This window comes from Lissotriton helveticus, chromosome 6 (assembly GCF_964261635.1).
Source record: "Lissotriton helveticus chromosome 6, aLisHel1.1, whole genome shotgun sequence".
NCBI classification, from domain to species: domain Eukaryota; kingdom Metazoa; phylum Chordata; class Amphibia; order Caudata; family Salamandridae; genus Lissotriton; species Lissotriton helveticus.
Genome location: NC_136067.1, coordinates 315,975,229 through 315,990,258, shown reverse-complemented (window position 1 = coordinate 315,990,258; position 15,030 = coordinate 315,975,229). Strand labels below are relative to the sequence as shown.

The 15,030-nt window shown below is 47.0% G+C and overlaps 1 protein-coding gene across 1 annotated transcript in view; it reads left to right on the top strand.

Moving 5' to 3' along the window:
- Positions 1-15,030, top strand: part of VSNL1 (visinin like 1) — a 553,262-nt gene that overhangs the window by 455,138 nt on the left and 83,094 nt on the right. The window contains exon 3 of the mRNA XM_078647760.1: positions 9,987-10,202. Coding sequence (XP_078503886.1) covers positions 9,987-10,202 — 216 coding nt within the window. The remainder of the gene's footprint in view (positions 1-9,986; positions 10,203-15,030) is intronic.

Genomic DNA, 15,030 nt, shown 5'->3' with positions numbered 1-15,030 from the left:
TCAAGACCGCTATGATTCTCAAGACAAGTAATCACAGTAGCTTTGCACCTTTAACACAGTGCGATTTGAACAGTGCTTTTATTATATAAACTGACTCTGCGCCACATTTCAGTAGAGGAGCACTTCTGCTGGGATTGTCCTGAAACACTATTCACTGTGACTGAGATGCTGCCCTGCTGACTCTAGCCTTCATCCTATAAAGGACAATAACCTGCACTACTCCATATCGGCTTCCTGATACATCATACACAGGTATGGGGGGGTGGGTTAGCCCAAGCACAATGTTCTCACTAGTGCAGGTAGTACTAGATAGGAGTATAATTATAAATATAATTCTATACTCATATAATCACACAACAATGTAATAATGGCTGAACTGTTTATCTTTTTCACCATTCATGTAATGTCGGTTACAATGCTATGTTTCATCCTACTTATAATTGCAGCTCACGCTTTTTACACAAGAATACAATTGTTTCAATAGATGTTCAACAAGCCATTTTGCATATTTCTTTTGTCTCCCTTGCGCATGCCTGAGTAACAACGAAAGGGAAGATCTATTTCAATTATTTTCTAGAGGAATTAAGTGGTCATGTTCTAAGGTTGCAGATACCATCTGGTGCCCTGGTCAGGTTAAGGGTGCAGATAGGCACTGTGAGCTAGCTAGGAATTGGGCCAGCATACATTGATGATGTGTGTGGACTCAGTCCCCATATTGTGACCGTTATGCTTCCTGGATGCACAGTCCTACTTAATTTGAAGGAACCGTATGACATACCTATGTGGTTAAACATGGTTTATCAGTATATTTGTATTTATTATATATTTATTTCTATGTCTTATCTCAGAAAAATATGATACTTTTTGCCTGCTTTGGACGATCATGCATGGGTCGGATAGAAAAGTGGTGGCTAGAGTTGGGTATCTATGCTACATGTAAGGTTAGTGTGATATCCAGTGAATCACTACGATTAAGTTGTCATTTTACTAGTGTTAAGTTTAGGGTTTATTGGTAGAGCGAGTGTGGAAGGGAACCTGGGTAATTGATGAGTAAACGTTTTGTACTTCCTGCGACTATTGTTGTTTCTGATGGTCACTGCTGGGGTGATAAACTCTGCACACTATGCTTACTCTCCGCTAATGAGACACTTTTGTTGCCTTCGGTATTTTAAATATGCCAGAGTGTTGGTGCAGGTGCATCACCGTTTTCACCATCAGCTAATATCCAGTCACCTTGGTCTGGGCCTCTGTGAAGTAAGTCAGGGCTCCCTAACTTCACTTAAGGTTAAATAAGGGAATCTTCCTTGGCAATGTCAGTCCCTAATTACTAATAGATGTTCATAAAAGCAGTGCATGGGGTATTGTCTTAGTTAACTCCAGGTGCTGCATAGTGATGTCTTTGGCAACACTCTTTTTACTATCATCTGTTAACTCAAAGCTAACTTGCAATTTACCTGTGAGAAGAAAACCAACATGAGTTTCATATACAAGACAGGCCTTCCTGGTAAGCTGTGGCACAGCCCAATTTACACAGATTGGGGTTGCTAATTTGTATTGATTGTTTGAAACAAAAGGGAGAGCCAAGTGCTAAATCCAGATGACACTGCTTATGTAGATACAATCTGGATTGAAAGTTGTGGGAGGACCAGAGTTTAATACGTAAAATAATAGGTGCTGGGCCACAAAGTTTTGCTTAGACGCTGCAGTCAGTGGTATTGAATGTCGGAGTGACTAATACGAAACCTACGCAGTTTAGATTCCACTTGATTCGCCTTTACTTCAGCACCAGACACTCCCTGCCACTTTATCTCACTCTTGCAGGTTTTTTTTAAATGCCTGCTTACTCCCTTTGTCACTATTTTTCCATCTTTCGCTTCCTATGTTCCCTTTTTGTGTTTTTCTTTCACTGCCACTGGATCAAAGACTGTTAAGGAAAAACAAGTTCCTGTTGCCCCAGCTGCAACAACCAGAACAAATTAAGCACTGCCGATGCCTGGGGTTCAATAGGAGCTACGTTCAAGAGTATCAAGCCAAGGGGCACCCTTCTTTTCAATCATCAGCCTCCTGCCCCACGTGTTACTCTGCAGACGGAAAACATTCCAATAGATCACGGGTACTCATAGTACGGCCCGCGGACAGGCAGCGGCCCGGCAAGCCTTCCGTGGCGGCCCGCGGACCATGAGACATTGTACCCGTGTTTTAAAAAAAGCATTTTCAAAGAGTGTCTGCAAACACTGCTGGTTGCAGAGACACTCGGAGTCAGAGAGACTCTGCTGCTCTGTGGGGCCGGGCGATTATTTCCAGCGAGGCCAGAGTGGAGCTGCAGGGGCGCTCAGAGGGGGTGAGATAAAGCAAAGCCGTATTCACATGCAAATGGTCTTTTTAAAGACCTGGTAAGTGCTCGGGCGGTGCTGTGTGTCTGTGCGCGCGGGGGAAGCTGGCTGGGGAAGCTGTCTCAGCCCAGGTGACACAAAGGCAGGGTGAGATGGCAGAGGGAGGTAGAGGGACAGAGACAGAGGGACAGAGACAGAGGGAGAGGGAGGGAAAGGGAGACCGAGACATGGAAACAGAGAAAGGGAGACAGACAGAGGGAGGAGGGCGACGGAGGGCGACAGAGGGAGACAGAGTGAGGGAGACAGAGTGAGGGAAGGGGAGTGAGGGAGGGAGTGATGGAAAGGTCGTGATGGAAAGGGAGTGAGGGAAAGGGAGTGAGGGGAGGGAGGGAGTGAGGGAAGGGAGGAAGGGAAGGGGAGTGAGTGAGGGAAGGGAGGAAGGGAAGGGAGTGAGGGAAGGGAATTAGGGAAGGGGAGGGAGTGAGGGAAAGGGAGTAAAGGAGGGAGGGAGTGAGGGGAGAGAGTGAGGGGAGGGAGTGAGGGAAGGGGAGTGAAGGAAAGGGAGTGAGGGAAAGAGAGTGAGGGAAAGGGAGTGGATGAAGGAGGGATGGAGGGAAGGGGAGTGACAGAAGGGAGTGAGGGAAGGGAGTGAGAGAAGGGGAGGGAGGGAAAGGGAGTGAGGGGAGGGAGGGAGTGAAGGAAGGGGAGTGAGGGAGGGAGGGAGGGAAGGGGAGTGACGGAAGGGTGGGAGGGAAGGGGAGTGAGGGAACGGGAGGGAGTGAGGGAAGGGAGTTAGGGAAGGGAGTGAGGGAAGGGGAGGGAGTGAGGGAAGGGAGTTAGGGAAGGGGAGGGAGTGAGGGAAGGGGAGTGAAGGAGGGAGGGAGTGAGGGGATGGAGTGAGGGAAGGGGAGTGAGGGAAAGGGAGTGAGGGAAACGGAGTGAGTGAGGGAGGGAGGGAAGGGGAGTGACGGAAGGGAGTGAGGGAAGGGAGTGAGAGAAGGGGAGGGTGGGAAAGGGAGTGAGGGGAGTGAGGGAAGGGGAGGGAAGAGGAGTGACGGAAGTGAGGGAAGGGGAGGGAGTGAGGGAAGGGAGTTAGGGAAGGGAGTGAGGGAAGGGGAGGGAGTGAGGGAAGGGAGTTAGGGAAGGGGAGGGAGTGAGGGAAGGGGAGTGAAGGAGGGAGGGAGTGAGGGAAGGGGAGTGAGGGAGAGAATGAGGGAGGGGAGTCAGTGAGGAAAGAAGAGGGGGAAGAGGAGTGAGGGTGAGGGAAGGAGAGTTAGGGAAGTGGATTAGTGAGGGAAGTGGATTAGTGAGGGAAGTGGATTAGTGAGGGAAGGGGAGTGAGGGGGTGAGGGAAGGGGAGTGAGGGAGTGAGGGAAGGAGAGTGAGGGAAGGGGAGTGAGGGAAGGGGAGTGAGGGAAGGGGAGTGAGGGAAGGGGAGTGAGGGAGGGAGAGAGGGAGTGAGGGAAGGGGAGTGAGGGTGAAGGAAGGGGAGTAAGGGAAGGGGAGTGAGGAAAGAAGAGGGGGAGGGGAGTGAGGGTGGGGAGGGAAGAAGAGGAAATGAGAGGGAAGGGAGAGGAAAGGAGAGGGAGGGAGAAGGAAGGAGAAGGAGGGAGAGGGAAGGAGAGAGGGAGAGGGAGTGTGACAGTCAGAGTGAGTGAGACAGAGGGAGACAGGGACGGAGAGGGAGAGAGCGAGAGGGGGATGGAGGGAGGGAGGCAGATATATACATATATATATATATATCTGGATATCTCCGAACCTCTCTGTAGTGCCCAGCCGGAACACAACCAAAGGACGAAATACAGACTCCAAAGTATTGTGGAAAATGCAGGTCTTTATTTCAGGTTTGTCAGACGCGTTTCGAATACCCTTGTATTCTTTCTCAATTAACAAACAGATAGTCCACTTTCAGTTTTTATACTGTTTTTTGTGTGATGCTTTCACCTCCCCTCTGTGATGTGTGGAAATAGAGGAAATACTGAACAAGTATGCATGTTGGGACTTGTAGTTGTTGAAAGAAGCCTTACTAGATTGCTAGCATTTTGAGTTTGCATAACATTACCGCATGAATGCAGTTTTGTAAATAATAGCGTAATGCACAATTGTCATGACATTATTTCAAAATCACGCTTTGTTTTGAGTAGGTTGCCAATTTCATTATTTTTTTCAATGAGTATAAATAAATAAATAAATATATACATTGATAAAATATGCTATACAAAAATATAGTATTCAAAATATATATCTATCATTCTTCTTGTAAAATAAAAAAACAACAAATGAATACATATTTCATATATACAGAATACAATATAAAAATAGAAATATGCTATTTAAAATATTGACACTCTACAATTTTATACATGGATATCATGGAATAAATTCCGAAACCCACGTTTTGGCTAACCTTATTGACCAGAATTGGTCAAACGTCAAAAAAACGTGCAACACTACGCAATGTGCAAAAATACAAACTAAGTGCAAACTTTGCATTCTTTTGTAGCAGCATGAAAGTATTTCCTTAAGTAAAGTGCAAAGTAGTGATGTGATAATTACTAAACTTCACTGAATTTGTGCTTCTTACTAAACAAAGTCTTGACATTTTCAAGACAAGTGTTTTAAAACTTATAAGCAAAAAATAAATTATGCTTATAATGTGAAAGACTAAAAACAATATTGAGACAAAAATAGAATGGAACAGGGGCAACATATATACACACACACACACCCATATACTGGGTCTGGTAGCTCAGTGGACGAAGGCGTCCGCTGCAGGGACCTGTGTTCAACCTCATGGTCACAGTTTTTTTGTTGCTCTAGCCCCGCCCCCTCCGCCACTGACCCCGCCCCCACCGGTGAGGCCCTCGGACACAAACCACACTGTAAATTTGGCCCCCGAGAGAAAGTTTGTGAGTACCCATGCAATAGATCAAAGTGGAACCATCTTTTTTCTGAATCTCAATACAAACTAATATGTCAAAGAACGTGTGACTAGCAACGGGCAATTGATATAAAGACAACATTGTAGAAATTCGGCGTCTCAACGATAACGGCCCATTTTACAAAGTATGTTTTTTGCATGCAAAGTAACCTCAAACTGATAATGAGCATAATTAATACACATTTGAAATGGACATGATTCACAGAATTAAAATAGACAGATCTGCAGGTAAATAGGTGAGCAACAAGGGCAAACTTGTCCTCAATGAATCGACATAGAATGAAAATAAACCATGCTTTCTTCTCTAATCTCGAAACATTATCAAGCATTCATCCATTCACCTGGCCATATTCCACCCTATGGTGGGCTGTCCATCAAAAGCCTCCCTACTGCCTACTGATATCCTTCTTCCACTAGGTGTGTGTGTAAATCCTGCTGCCTAGGAGAGCCCACGTGACCACACACACAGATTACTCATCCCCCGAATTATGGCATTCACTCCAGTGACCAAGTTACATCTCTCAGCATAATGCTAGCGCTGTATGAATGGAGCATTGTGTTATTTTTTATTTTTTTACAAAAAAATCTTATTTGCTTTTCTAATCAGATTTCTATTACACAGCCGTTTCTATGGCATTTACTGTCTACCACGGTCTCAATACGTTGAACCCTGACTGCCTTAGTTTGTTTTAATTTCAAGTTTAATTAGTAATAATTATATATCTTGCAATTGGTAACAAATGTTGGTCCCATGTATAATTCCAAAGAATAATGTGGAAAGAATCGTACTGTACTGCATTACAGCATTTATATAGCACTTACTACCCCTATGTGGGGTGCTGAAGTGCTTCCCTTCATAAGTAATATGCTACACTGCTTAGGGTGTGTAGTTGGAAGGGTATTTTTTGTTTGTTTGGATCTTATGTGGGATGTGTTAACATGTTGTGCGCGATAACCACCGAGATGCAGTTATCATGTAATGGGACACAACGCGTAGCTAAGTGTTGGAGGATGAAGTGTAAGAGGCAGACACGCAGTTTTTGGCTTTTCAGCATGCTGGTAGCTTTAAACAGCTCTGTAGGTCACATTATGGCATTTCATATGATATAGACTGTTAGCAGGTTACTGCACTGGGTTGTCCAATCAGAGATTTTGTGTATAGTTGCAGTTCTGAGCTGGCATGATTGGAGGGAAAGAGAAGTGGAGATATCTGTGGGGAGGGACATTTTTACTATCATCCTAAATCTGAGTGTCTTTCTGAGATGTAAAGAAGCAGTCAAATTGTATAGATATTTGGGACCTACAGTGAATGGACTATGTTAAAGTCCTCCAAATTATCCAGTAATATGTGATTGATGTCTTCAATTGTTCCATGCTTGTACATTTTGTGATGTTTATGTTTTGGCTGTACAATGCTGGTGGTGGACAGCCATCACAGGAAATATGTCTTATGTGAATTTAAAAGGTAGAAGTTACAATTTGTTGCTGACCACTGCAAATTATGGTTTTAGGGACCATAACTGTTGTATATGAAACTACATATCTGTGTAATGCCAAGGTGAAGCATAGGTCAACTCTTTTTTGCTTACCTGCATAATGAAAGAATTTTTCTGGTTGAGTTGTTTTTAATCTGTGGGTTGTAATCTGAGGATTATGCTTCAGGATATGGCTGTGTTCTGGGCTTTGTTACTGGAATGCAGGTGGTACAGTTACCTGGGAAATAGCAAAGTTTTCAACTGTCATTGGAAGTGTATATGCCCCTATGTGCTTCTAATGCTAGCTTGTAGTGAGTTTCAGAGCTTGCCGGTTTGTATTGATATAGATTCTTTATGGTTCGGAGGTATAAGTGGTGCATTGAAGTGGTGATTGAATTTAATTTGTAGGTATACCTGTCCTTTTCATTGGAAGGTTCTGTGGACAATGCAGGGTGCCTTGAACATTGCCAGTCTACCTATAGGTTTCCAGTAGAGAGACTGCAGGACAGGAGTCATGCATTCTCTTGGGTGAAGGCAGAGACAAAACTTTGCTGCAACATTTTACATGAGTTGTATAGTACGCATAATGAATCTAGGTGTGCCAAGGCATAGGCTGTTGGCATATTCAAGCTTGGAGATTATGATTGAGAGGACAGCTAGCAGTTTATGTTGGTATGTAAGGTATGGGAAGTTCCCAATTAGTGTTTTCATTGTGTAGAAGGCACTGTTTGTGATGTTGTGAGCATGCAGTATCAAGGATAGGTCTGAATCAATGGTTACCCCTACTTTTCTAACTTCTCTTGAGGTAGCAAGTTGCAGAACTTCCTCTATTTATTATTACGTCCTGTGTAAATCATCCCGTTTCATGCTTTCCACAACATGTGTTAGACACCACTTCACTCATTGACTTCAAATGTTACCAACATACCATTGACTATGGTGTGCAATTAGCTTGACGGCATGTTACTTCTGCATATCAGATCCTCATTCGTATGCTACAAGCCTGCCAGTTCCTGTCGCACTTACTGCATCTGTTAATGTCGTTGATTTCAAGTGCACATAACAATGTACTTACGGATAATCTGCGTTCTTATAAGCTTCTTTAGGTGTCCTTCAAACATCTAGAAATTGAAACCAGTCTGTGGAGAGATATTTAAATATAACACTCACTATTTCAAACAGACCGAATGAATGGGATTATATTTAGAGTGTCTTTCTATTGTTTGATATTTGAACTAGAATTTAATTGTAAATTTCTGTTTTCCTTTGGCAAGGCCTAGCGCTTTTGCAGATGGCTGAAAAGTCTATTTTCCAGCTTAATAACTAACAACATGTATTACAATCTGATGTAGTACTATAGCCTTATAACCCTCTAATAAAAGGCTACACTGGTTGTTAAAGGGCCTGAAGCTGAGGATAGCAAGGGAAAGGCCCTTTAACAGCGGTTATAGCCAGAGACAGAATAGTTTACGACATTCCACCCTTTGTGGGTAAAATGTTCTAAATTAATAAAGGAGAAGCACAAAGACTAATATTGGAATGTTGGAGCATTAGTCTAGTACTAGCCATTATTAGCCCCGAGCCACTACACTGTCTTCAATTGCACTCTCAACATTCCAATGTTCTAATGCTCATTACATACCATGCACTAATGTGGCATTGGTTGCACATTGGAGGAAGGTAAAGTATTTCAAAAAATGCCTCAACTGGTTGTCATTCTTTCCTTGTGGAAATTCAGTTTGTATGGTCCTTTCTATCATACCTGGCTTTGGACCAGGCGAGTGTCAAGCGTGGATTTAGGAGGAAGATGCTGTCATCTGCATTGTGAGAGGGAACAACAGCTAGCATCAAGGTAATTAAAACATCCACTGTGGTGAAGGAAATTCTCTCAGTAGTAAATCTTTGAATAAGTGTATTTCAAGGGCTTTCTGATAGGTCATCCATGAAGGCGCTAGTTCTTGGCAAATGAATTACTCATACAAACTACATAACAAGAGAAACCCTGGTTTGCAGTTTTAAATTGGGATAATTTGGCATTTCTTTCAACATTAGTGAGGCTCTTTCATTCAGATAACGAGTGTTGATGAAGGTATCCGGTTTTGTAGGTGATGCTGAGAATTGACCAGTAAGTCTGCTATCTAGTGGAGTTGGAAGGCTTGCATATTACTAGTAGAAGCACTGGTGAAGCTTAAGGATTGGGCGAGTAAAACAAGGGTTGGCGTAATCCACATTAAGTTGCATCTTTCAAGCTTTCTGGGTAGGCAGTAGTAGAAGTTGTTTTAATTTGATTGTGTTGAATGGAAAAGCCAACTAACACATTTTCTAGGTGCCTCAGAGAGGATAACTTTGCTCATTTAGCATATTGCTGGACAGCTCCTCATATGGGTAATCCCAGTGGTCCACATATAGATTAAAGATATTGAGGGCAAGAGTTGACTTGCAGTTAATTCTACATGATAGTGGGATAGCAGGGCATCATGAGAATTTCATCGGTATAAAGAGTGCAGACGGAACTTACATATTCCTATATGCTTGGAAAGTGAAAAAAGAAGGGCCTTATGATTGATGGTATCACCATTTGTTTAGTGGTCAAGCTAAACAAGGAGGCAGACATTGCAGTGTATGTGAATCAGACAGGTAGTTACACAGAAGGTTATGCCTGAAGAAATGCTCTAGATGTTGTATGTTTACCACTTTCTCCATCAATTGTCCTTAAAATGTCAGTTAGCATATGGGTCTTAGGTTTTACTTATTTTCATGGTCAAGGTTGTGTGTTTTTGCAGCAATAAAATCTAATTTAAGTTGTCTGGGTTTGTGAGGGGTGATTTCAAAGCTGCTATTGCAAACAGCACATTTTGTTTATTCATTGAAAAGGGATCAATTCCTCATCAAATCAAGAAGATGTAATGGTCTAAAAGATGTTCATAAAGAATATTTTGTCAATGTATCCTATGAAGGTTTAAATATCATATGTTTAAAGGAGGTATCAGAATGCCAACCGTAGTTTCAATGTTAGTACATTTGTTTTCATTTTGGTTAGTATTCACTTTCACATGTGCTATCAGTGCCACAACTTAAAAGCAACTTTAAAGGTTATGAGAGCTTAATCAATAATATTTCCAAAATTGTGCCTAGATGTATAGGGTACCAGGAGCTTGATACACGAATGTATATGTAAAGTGAATAGCATGTGTCTGTCTTACCTTTTTAATATTTGAGTTTTATTTATTCCCACAGTTTTTCCCATATGGTGATGCCTCAAAATTCGCCCAACATGCTTTCAGAACCTTTGATAAGAACAGTGACGGAACTATTGACTTCAGAGAGTTCATCTGTGCACTGTCCATCACCTCACGGGGAAGCTTTGAACAGAAACTGAACTGGGCCTTCAACATGTATGACTTGGATGGCGACGGCAAAATCACAAGAGTAGAGATGCTTGAAATTATAGAGGTACGAATCATTTTTCCTTCATTAGAATAAATATCACCAAGGACTTCTATTTGTCTGCCTTTAATTAATTAGAGAGTGGAAGTGGATGAATGTTTCCAAGTTATTTAAAATTCACTTTGACCAGCAGAACCTTAGTGTAGATTAATGGTATACATTGTTTGTTAATGCTCCTCTAGTCCTTAAAATAGTCACTGCCCCACTCAAGCAACACTGTGGCACCTTCTGTGCTGAAATCCCTCCCCTATCCAAGTCACCAGATGGAAGTTTAGTTGGGGTACTGGCTCCATGATTGATGTGACTGTCAAATCACTGTGTTGAAAGTTGGAAAAATGTGTGAGTATTCCTAAATTGTGTCAACACTTCCTTTCCTTGTTGAGGGTTCCAAAGGAAACCGACTAGATCGTTTTTTGTCGGAACGTTCTGTCATTGTGCAACTGCTTATAATGTGCCATCTGTCAGATGCAAACTCTGCATTCATTTTTGGGAAAAGGTGCCTAACTTGGACTAAGCAATGGATGCGACACACGAGCTTGGATCATGATTACCGCATTAGAATGTGTGCAGCATTGTAACTTGAGGAATAGTATGACGTATTTGGGCTTAGACAAGGGATGCCTCATAATTGATAGGAGAATAGGTATTGACTTGGATAAAGGATAGTGAACTTTGGATGGAACATAGGATGATGTATTGAAACGTGGGAAAACATTGCTGCACCATGGGTAAGGACATTTGTAGTAGATTAGGACTTTGGGCTGTGGCAAGGATTACAAAACTGGGATGAACAAGAGTGTGCCATTTTGATACCTGGGGCGGAAATTATCCTTCATAGGAGCTTGAGCAAATATGTCTGAAACTTGGTCTTAGGAAAAGATTCTGCTTTCCAGCTTAGGCAAAATATTCTTTAACAAGAGTAAAAAGCCACCGTTTAATGTGGCTGCATATAAATTGGATGACACACCAGTTGATGGGCGCCAGTAACTGAATACATGTCTAATACACTAGCATCCCTTGAAATACAGGGGAAGGCTGTGAAAGGCAGAGAGCCACAATGCCTCGAGTCTGAGTTTGAGTATATTAGTTGATATCCTCAGATCTCTGCTTAAAAGTCTACATCTCTTGCATCACCTGAAGACTCCTATGGCCTTGTTAGTTTAAACAGAGTTTATTGGGACTTAAACATTAACAATCAGCTGTCAAACTATGTTGCAGTTTGAAAGATACAACCGGATCCTACTCAGGTGTCTGCAGACAGTAAATTCTCAAATTCCCCAATGTGCCCGGGGCGTGGTTTCGGCGCCGACCGGGATGGCAGCGTGAGCGAGTTGCTCCGCGCCAAGTCCCGTCTGTACTCCTGTAATACCCTGCCCCGCCTTACCTGGCAGCTTTAACCGAGGTCCTGGAGGGTCGCTGACCTGGTGGGGATCGTCTAGCCCCCGTCAGGACCCTGGGCGCCGAGTGGAACGGACCTGCCGATCGGCCCGGCTTGGCTGGACAAAGGAGACAAGATGGCGGCGCTGACGGAGTGAGGCTCCGGGAACTGTGCGGGAAGCGGTGCGGGGCAGTGAGGAGGCGCCTGGAGGTCCATCGTGAGGCGGAAAGCTGAGGAATGGTCAGTGGGTGCGGGCCCTGCACGGCGGCGGTGAACGGAGCGGAGGTCTGAGGGTGCGGCGCCCCCTCCCCCACCTGATCCCCCGGCCGGCTGGAGCGTTGGAGCTGGGATCGAGCAGCGCGGCCAGGAATGCTGCGGGTGTGTGGGGCCGCCCAGCCGCTGTGTGCGCCGCAGAGGGGGCCGCTGAAGTGCAGCAGTGAGCGGTGAGTCTTTGGAGCGCTGGGGGAGCGGCCGCCCACAGCACTTGGGTGCACCGGAGAGCGGGCGAGCTGGGCGGCGGCTGGAGGTCGGACACCGGGGGAGGCCCCGCCCGGTAGCCAGCGAGGGAACGCCGGATTAGCACCTTGGGGTGCGCTGTGACCGGGGTGACCGGGACATTCCGGCCCAATTAGGGGCGTCTCCAGGCACTGCAGGGAGGGCCACGTCATGGCTTTGGATGCTGGGCACGATCACCAGCAGTGACTTTGGAGATATGCAAGAGCACCATTGAAAGGCTGCCACTCCTGCCCTGTACTTTGCCGGTTGAGTGACCTGCTTCCCGGGGGACACAGCTGCCCGTCCCTGCTTGGTGCGTCATTTCACACGCCTCCCGCCATTCCAGCTCGACCCTCGCCACGCAAGGGGCCGCGTGATACCCTCGTGCAACTTGCTGGGGCCACAGGTTAATGTAGGGCCCGTCCGAACACAGCAGAGACGCTTGGTCGCCCTGGCTGAGACACACGGAGCCCTGTGCTACTGGGGGCGGAGGGCTTGGTCTACCCGGGAGCGCGGACTCACGGCTCCCCGCCTGCTCGGCGGGGCTTCCAACCGCTGGACCGGAAGCTGGCGGCTGGTCGGAGGCGTGGGATGTTTGGCTCCACGTGCCCACGCTTGACTTGGAGATAAGAATTCTGCGCTTGCTTGGTTGTCTCATCGTTGGTGCCGGGCGGGCCCAGGACCGGACCGTCTAGAGGAGCAGTCGCCACCAACCTCCTTCGGTGGTAGCTGCTCGCGAGGCAGGCGTCCCGCGTTCAAAATGGCCGCGCAGGGGACTGAAGTTGCCGCGACGCCGGAGCACAGGGAAGGGAGGTCGGAGGAGGCTGAGGACGGTTTCACGACAGGGCCCTCGTCGCAGGAACAAAGGCTGAATCTCCGCCTTGATGCGATATTGGCCGCGATTACTGCCACTAAAGACGAGCTGCACCAGGACATAGCGCAGGTGGCGACGGGACTTGGCCTGCTGAGAGCGGACCACGCCAAGCTCTCGGACAGAGTGAAATCCAACGAACAATTGCTCCAGGAGCTGAAACCGGCCGTGGTCACATCGGAGCACAAACTGGAGGACGTGGTTCGCCGCCTGGTGCTCCTGGAGCGTCGAGCGGAGGATGCGGAAGGACGCAACCGCCGGAACAATGTGCGGGTGGTGGGGCTCCCGGAGAAAATCGAGAAGGGTGACGCAGTGGCTTACATGGAGGACTGGTTTCGGACGGTGGTGGCGCCGGATGGTCTGTCCCCCTTCTTCTCGCTGGAACGAGCGCACAGGGTGCCCGCCAAGCCGCCCCTGGAGGGCAGACCGCCCCGACCGATGGTGGTTAAGCTGCTGCACTACAAAGACCGGGATCTGCTGATCCAAAGGGCGAGATCTCAAGGGCCCTTCCAGATGGAAAACAGTAGGGTGACGATTTTTCCGGACTACACGCAGGAAGTGCAGCGGAGCAGGGCGTCTTTTCTGTCAGTAAAGAAAGAGCTGAGAGAGGATGGGATTCAATACTCCTTGCTTTTTCCGGCCAAGCTGCGGATCATCGTTGATGACAAGACTCACTTTTTCCAAACACCCGATGACGCATGGACCTGGCTGGAACTGTATCGTGCAGGGACGGATCGTGCACACAGGCCCGCCAGGGATCGTGTGCAACCGGTCAGGGTCAGGAAGTCGCAGCGCATCCGCTCTCGGAATAGGCGCCAAAGGGCCGAGCGAGAGGCGCAAATGCTGGCCGATAGACAGAGTGCGTTGGAGGCCACGGCGAACATCACGGGCTCGCAGCGAGAAGACGCCTCCAGAGGTTCGGCTTCGGAGGGTGAAGGAGAGAAGACCGGTGATGAAGACTCGGAGGTGGGGGGAGCGCAGGGGCCGGAGGTTACCCCACAAACGTCAGATGGTATATTTAATGGGTGACGCTCGTGGCCGCTGGACTTTTTGTGAGGCCTGGATGCTCCTGACTTCTATTGAACTGCCAGGTATGGGGCTGCATTGGCAGTATGGGGCTGTGGGCGCGGGGTGGTTGCTCTGTCGTCCTGGTTTGGGGCTCCATAGTCCTCATTAGACCCTTAAGGTCTTCTGTGGTGTCGACCACAGATTAGTGTGATGTGTTGGGTGTTTGAGGTTTGGAACGGGGCTGAAGCTGGGTTACTAGGCCCTGTCCTGGGGTGGGGGTGGGTGGGAGTTACGGGGTTTGTTTTGCAGGGGTTGTACAATTGCTGCGATGCGGGTCACATTTATTGGCATGCGCCACTGTTGGGATTGCTGCTCTATGGGGACGTTACCTAACCTGAAATGTGTCACATGGAATGTCCGGGGTATTCGTACTATGGTTAAGCGCCACAAGGTACATGCCTACTTGGTGAGGCGGGGCGTTCAGATAGCGATGCTTCAGGAGACTCACTTGACACAGCAGGAATGTGGGGCGTTACAGAGGAGGTGGCGGGGTCAGGTGTTTGGCACGACTTACTCAGCGTTTGCCAGAGGGGTGTTAATTTGGATCAGAGCGGGCACGCCATTCCAAGTTACGAGTCAGAGGATAGATCCGGAGGGTCGTTATGTGGTGGTGGAAGGACGGCTGTGTGGTAGGGAAGTGGTGCTGTGTAACATTTATGCCCCCAACGCTGACCAAGCGCATTTCTTTGAGGGCTTGTCGCGCTCACTGGCGTATTATTTGGCGGGCCCTATATTGCTGGCGGGGGATTTTAACTCCATTTCAGATGTGCTGTTGGACAGGTCACACCCGCCTTTGGTGGACTCCCCGGTGCGCAGACTTGCGACCCATAGGCGGGACTGGCAGGAGAGGTGGGGCTTGGTGGATGTATGGAGGGCGCAGCACCCCGAAACTCGGGATTACTCCTACTTTTCAGCACTGCATGATCTGCATGTTAGACTGGATTCGGTGCTGTGTTGCGAGTCTCTAGCGAAGGCGGTGATTCACTCTGAGTATTTGTCTAGGACCATCTCGGACCATAACC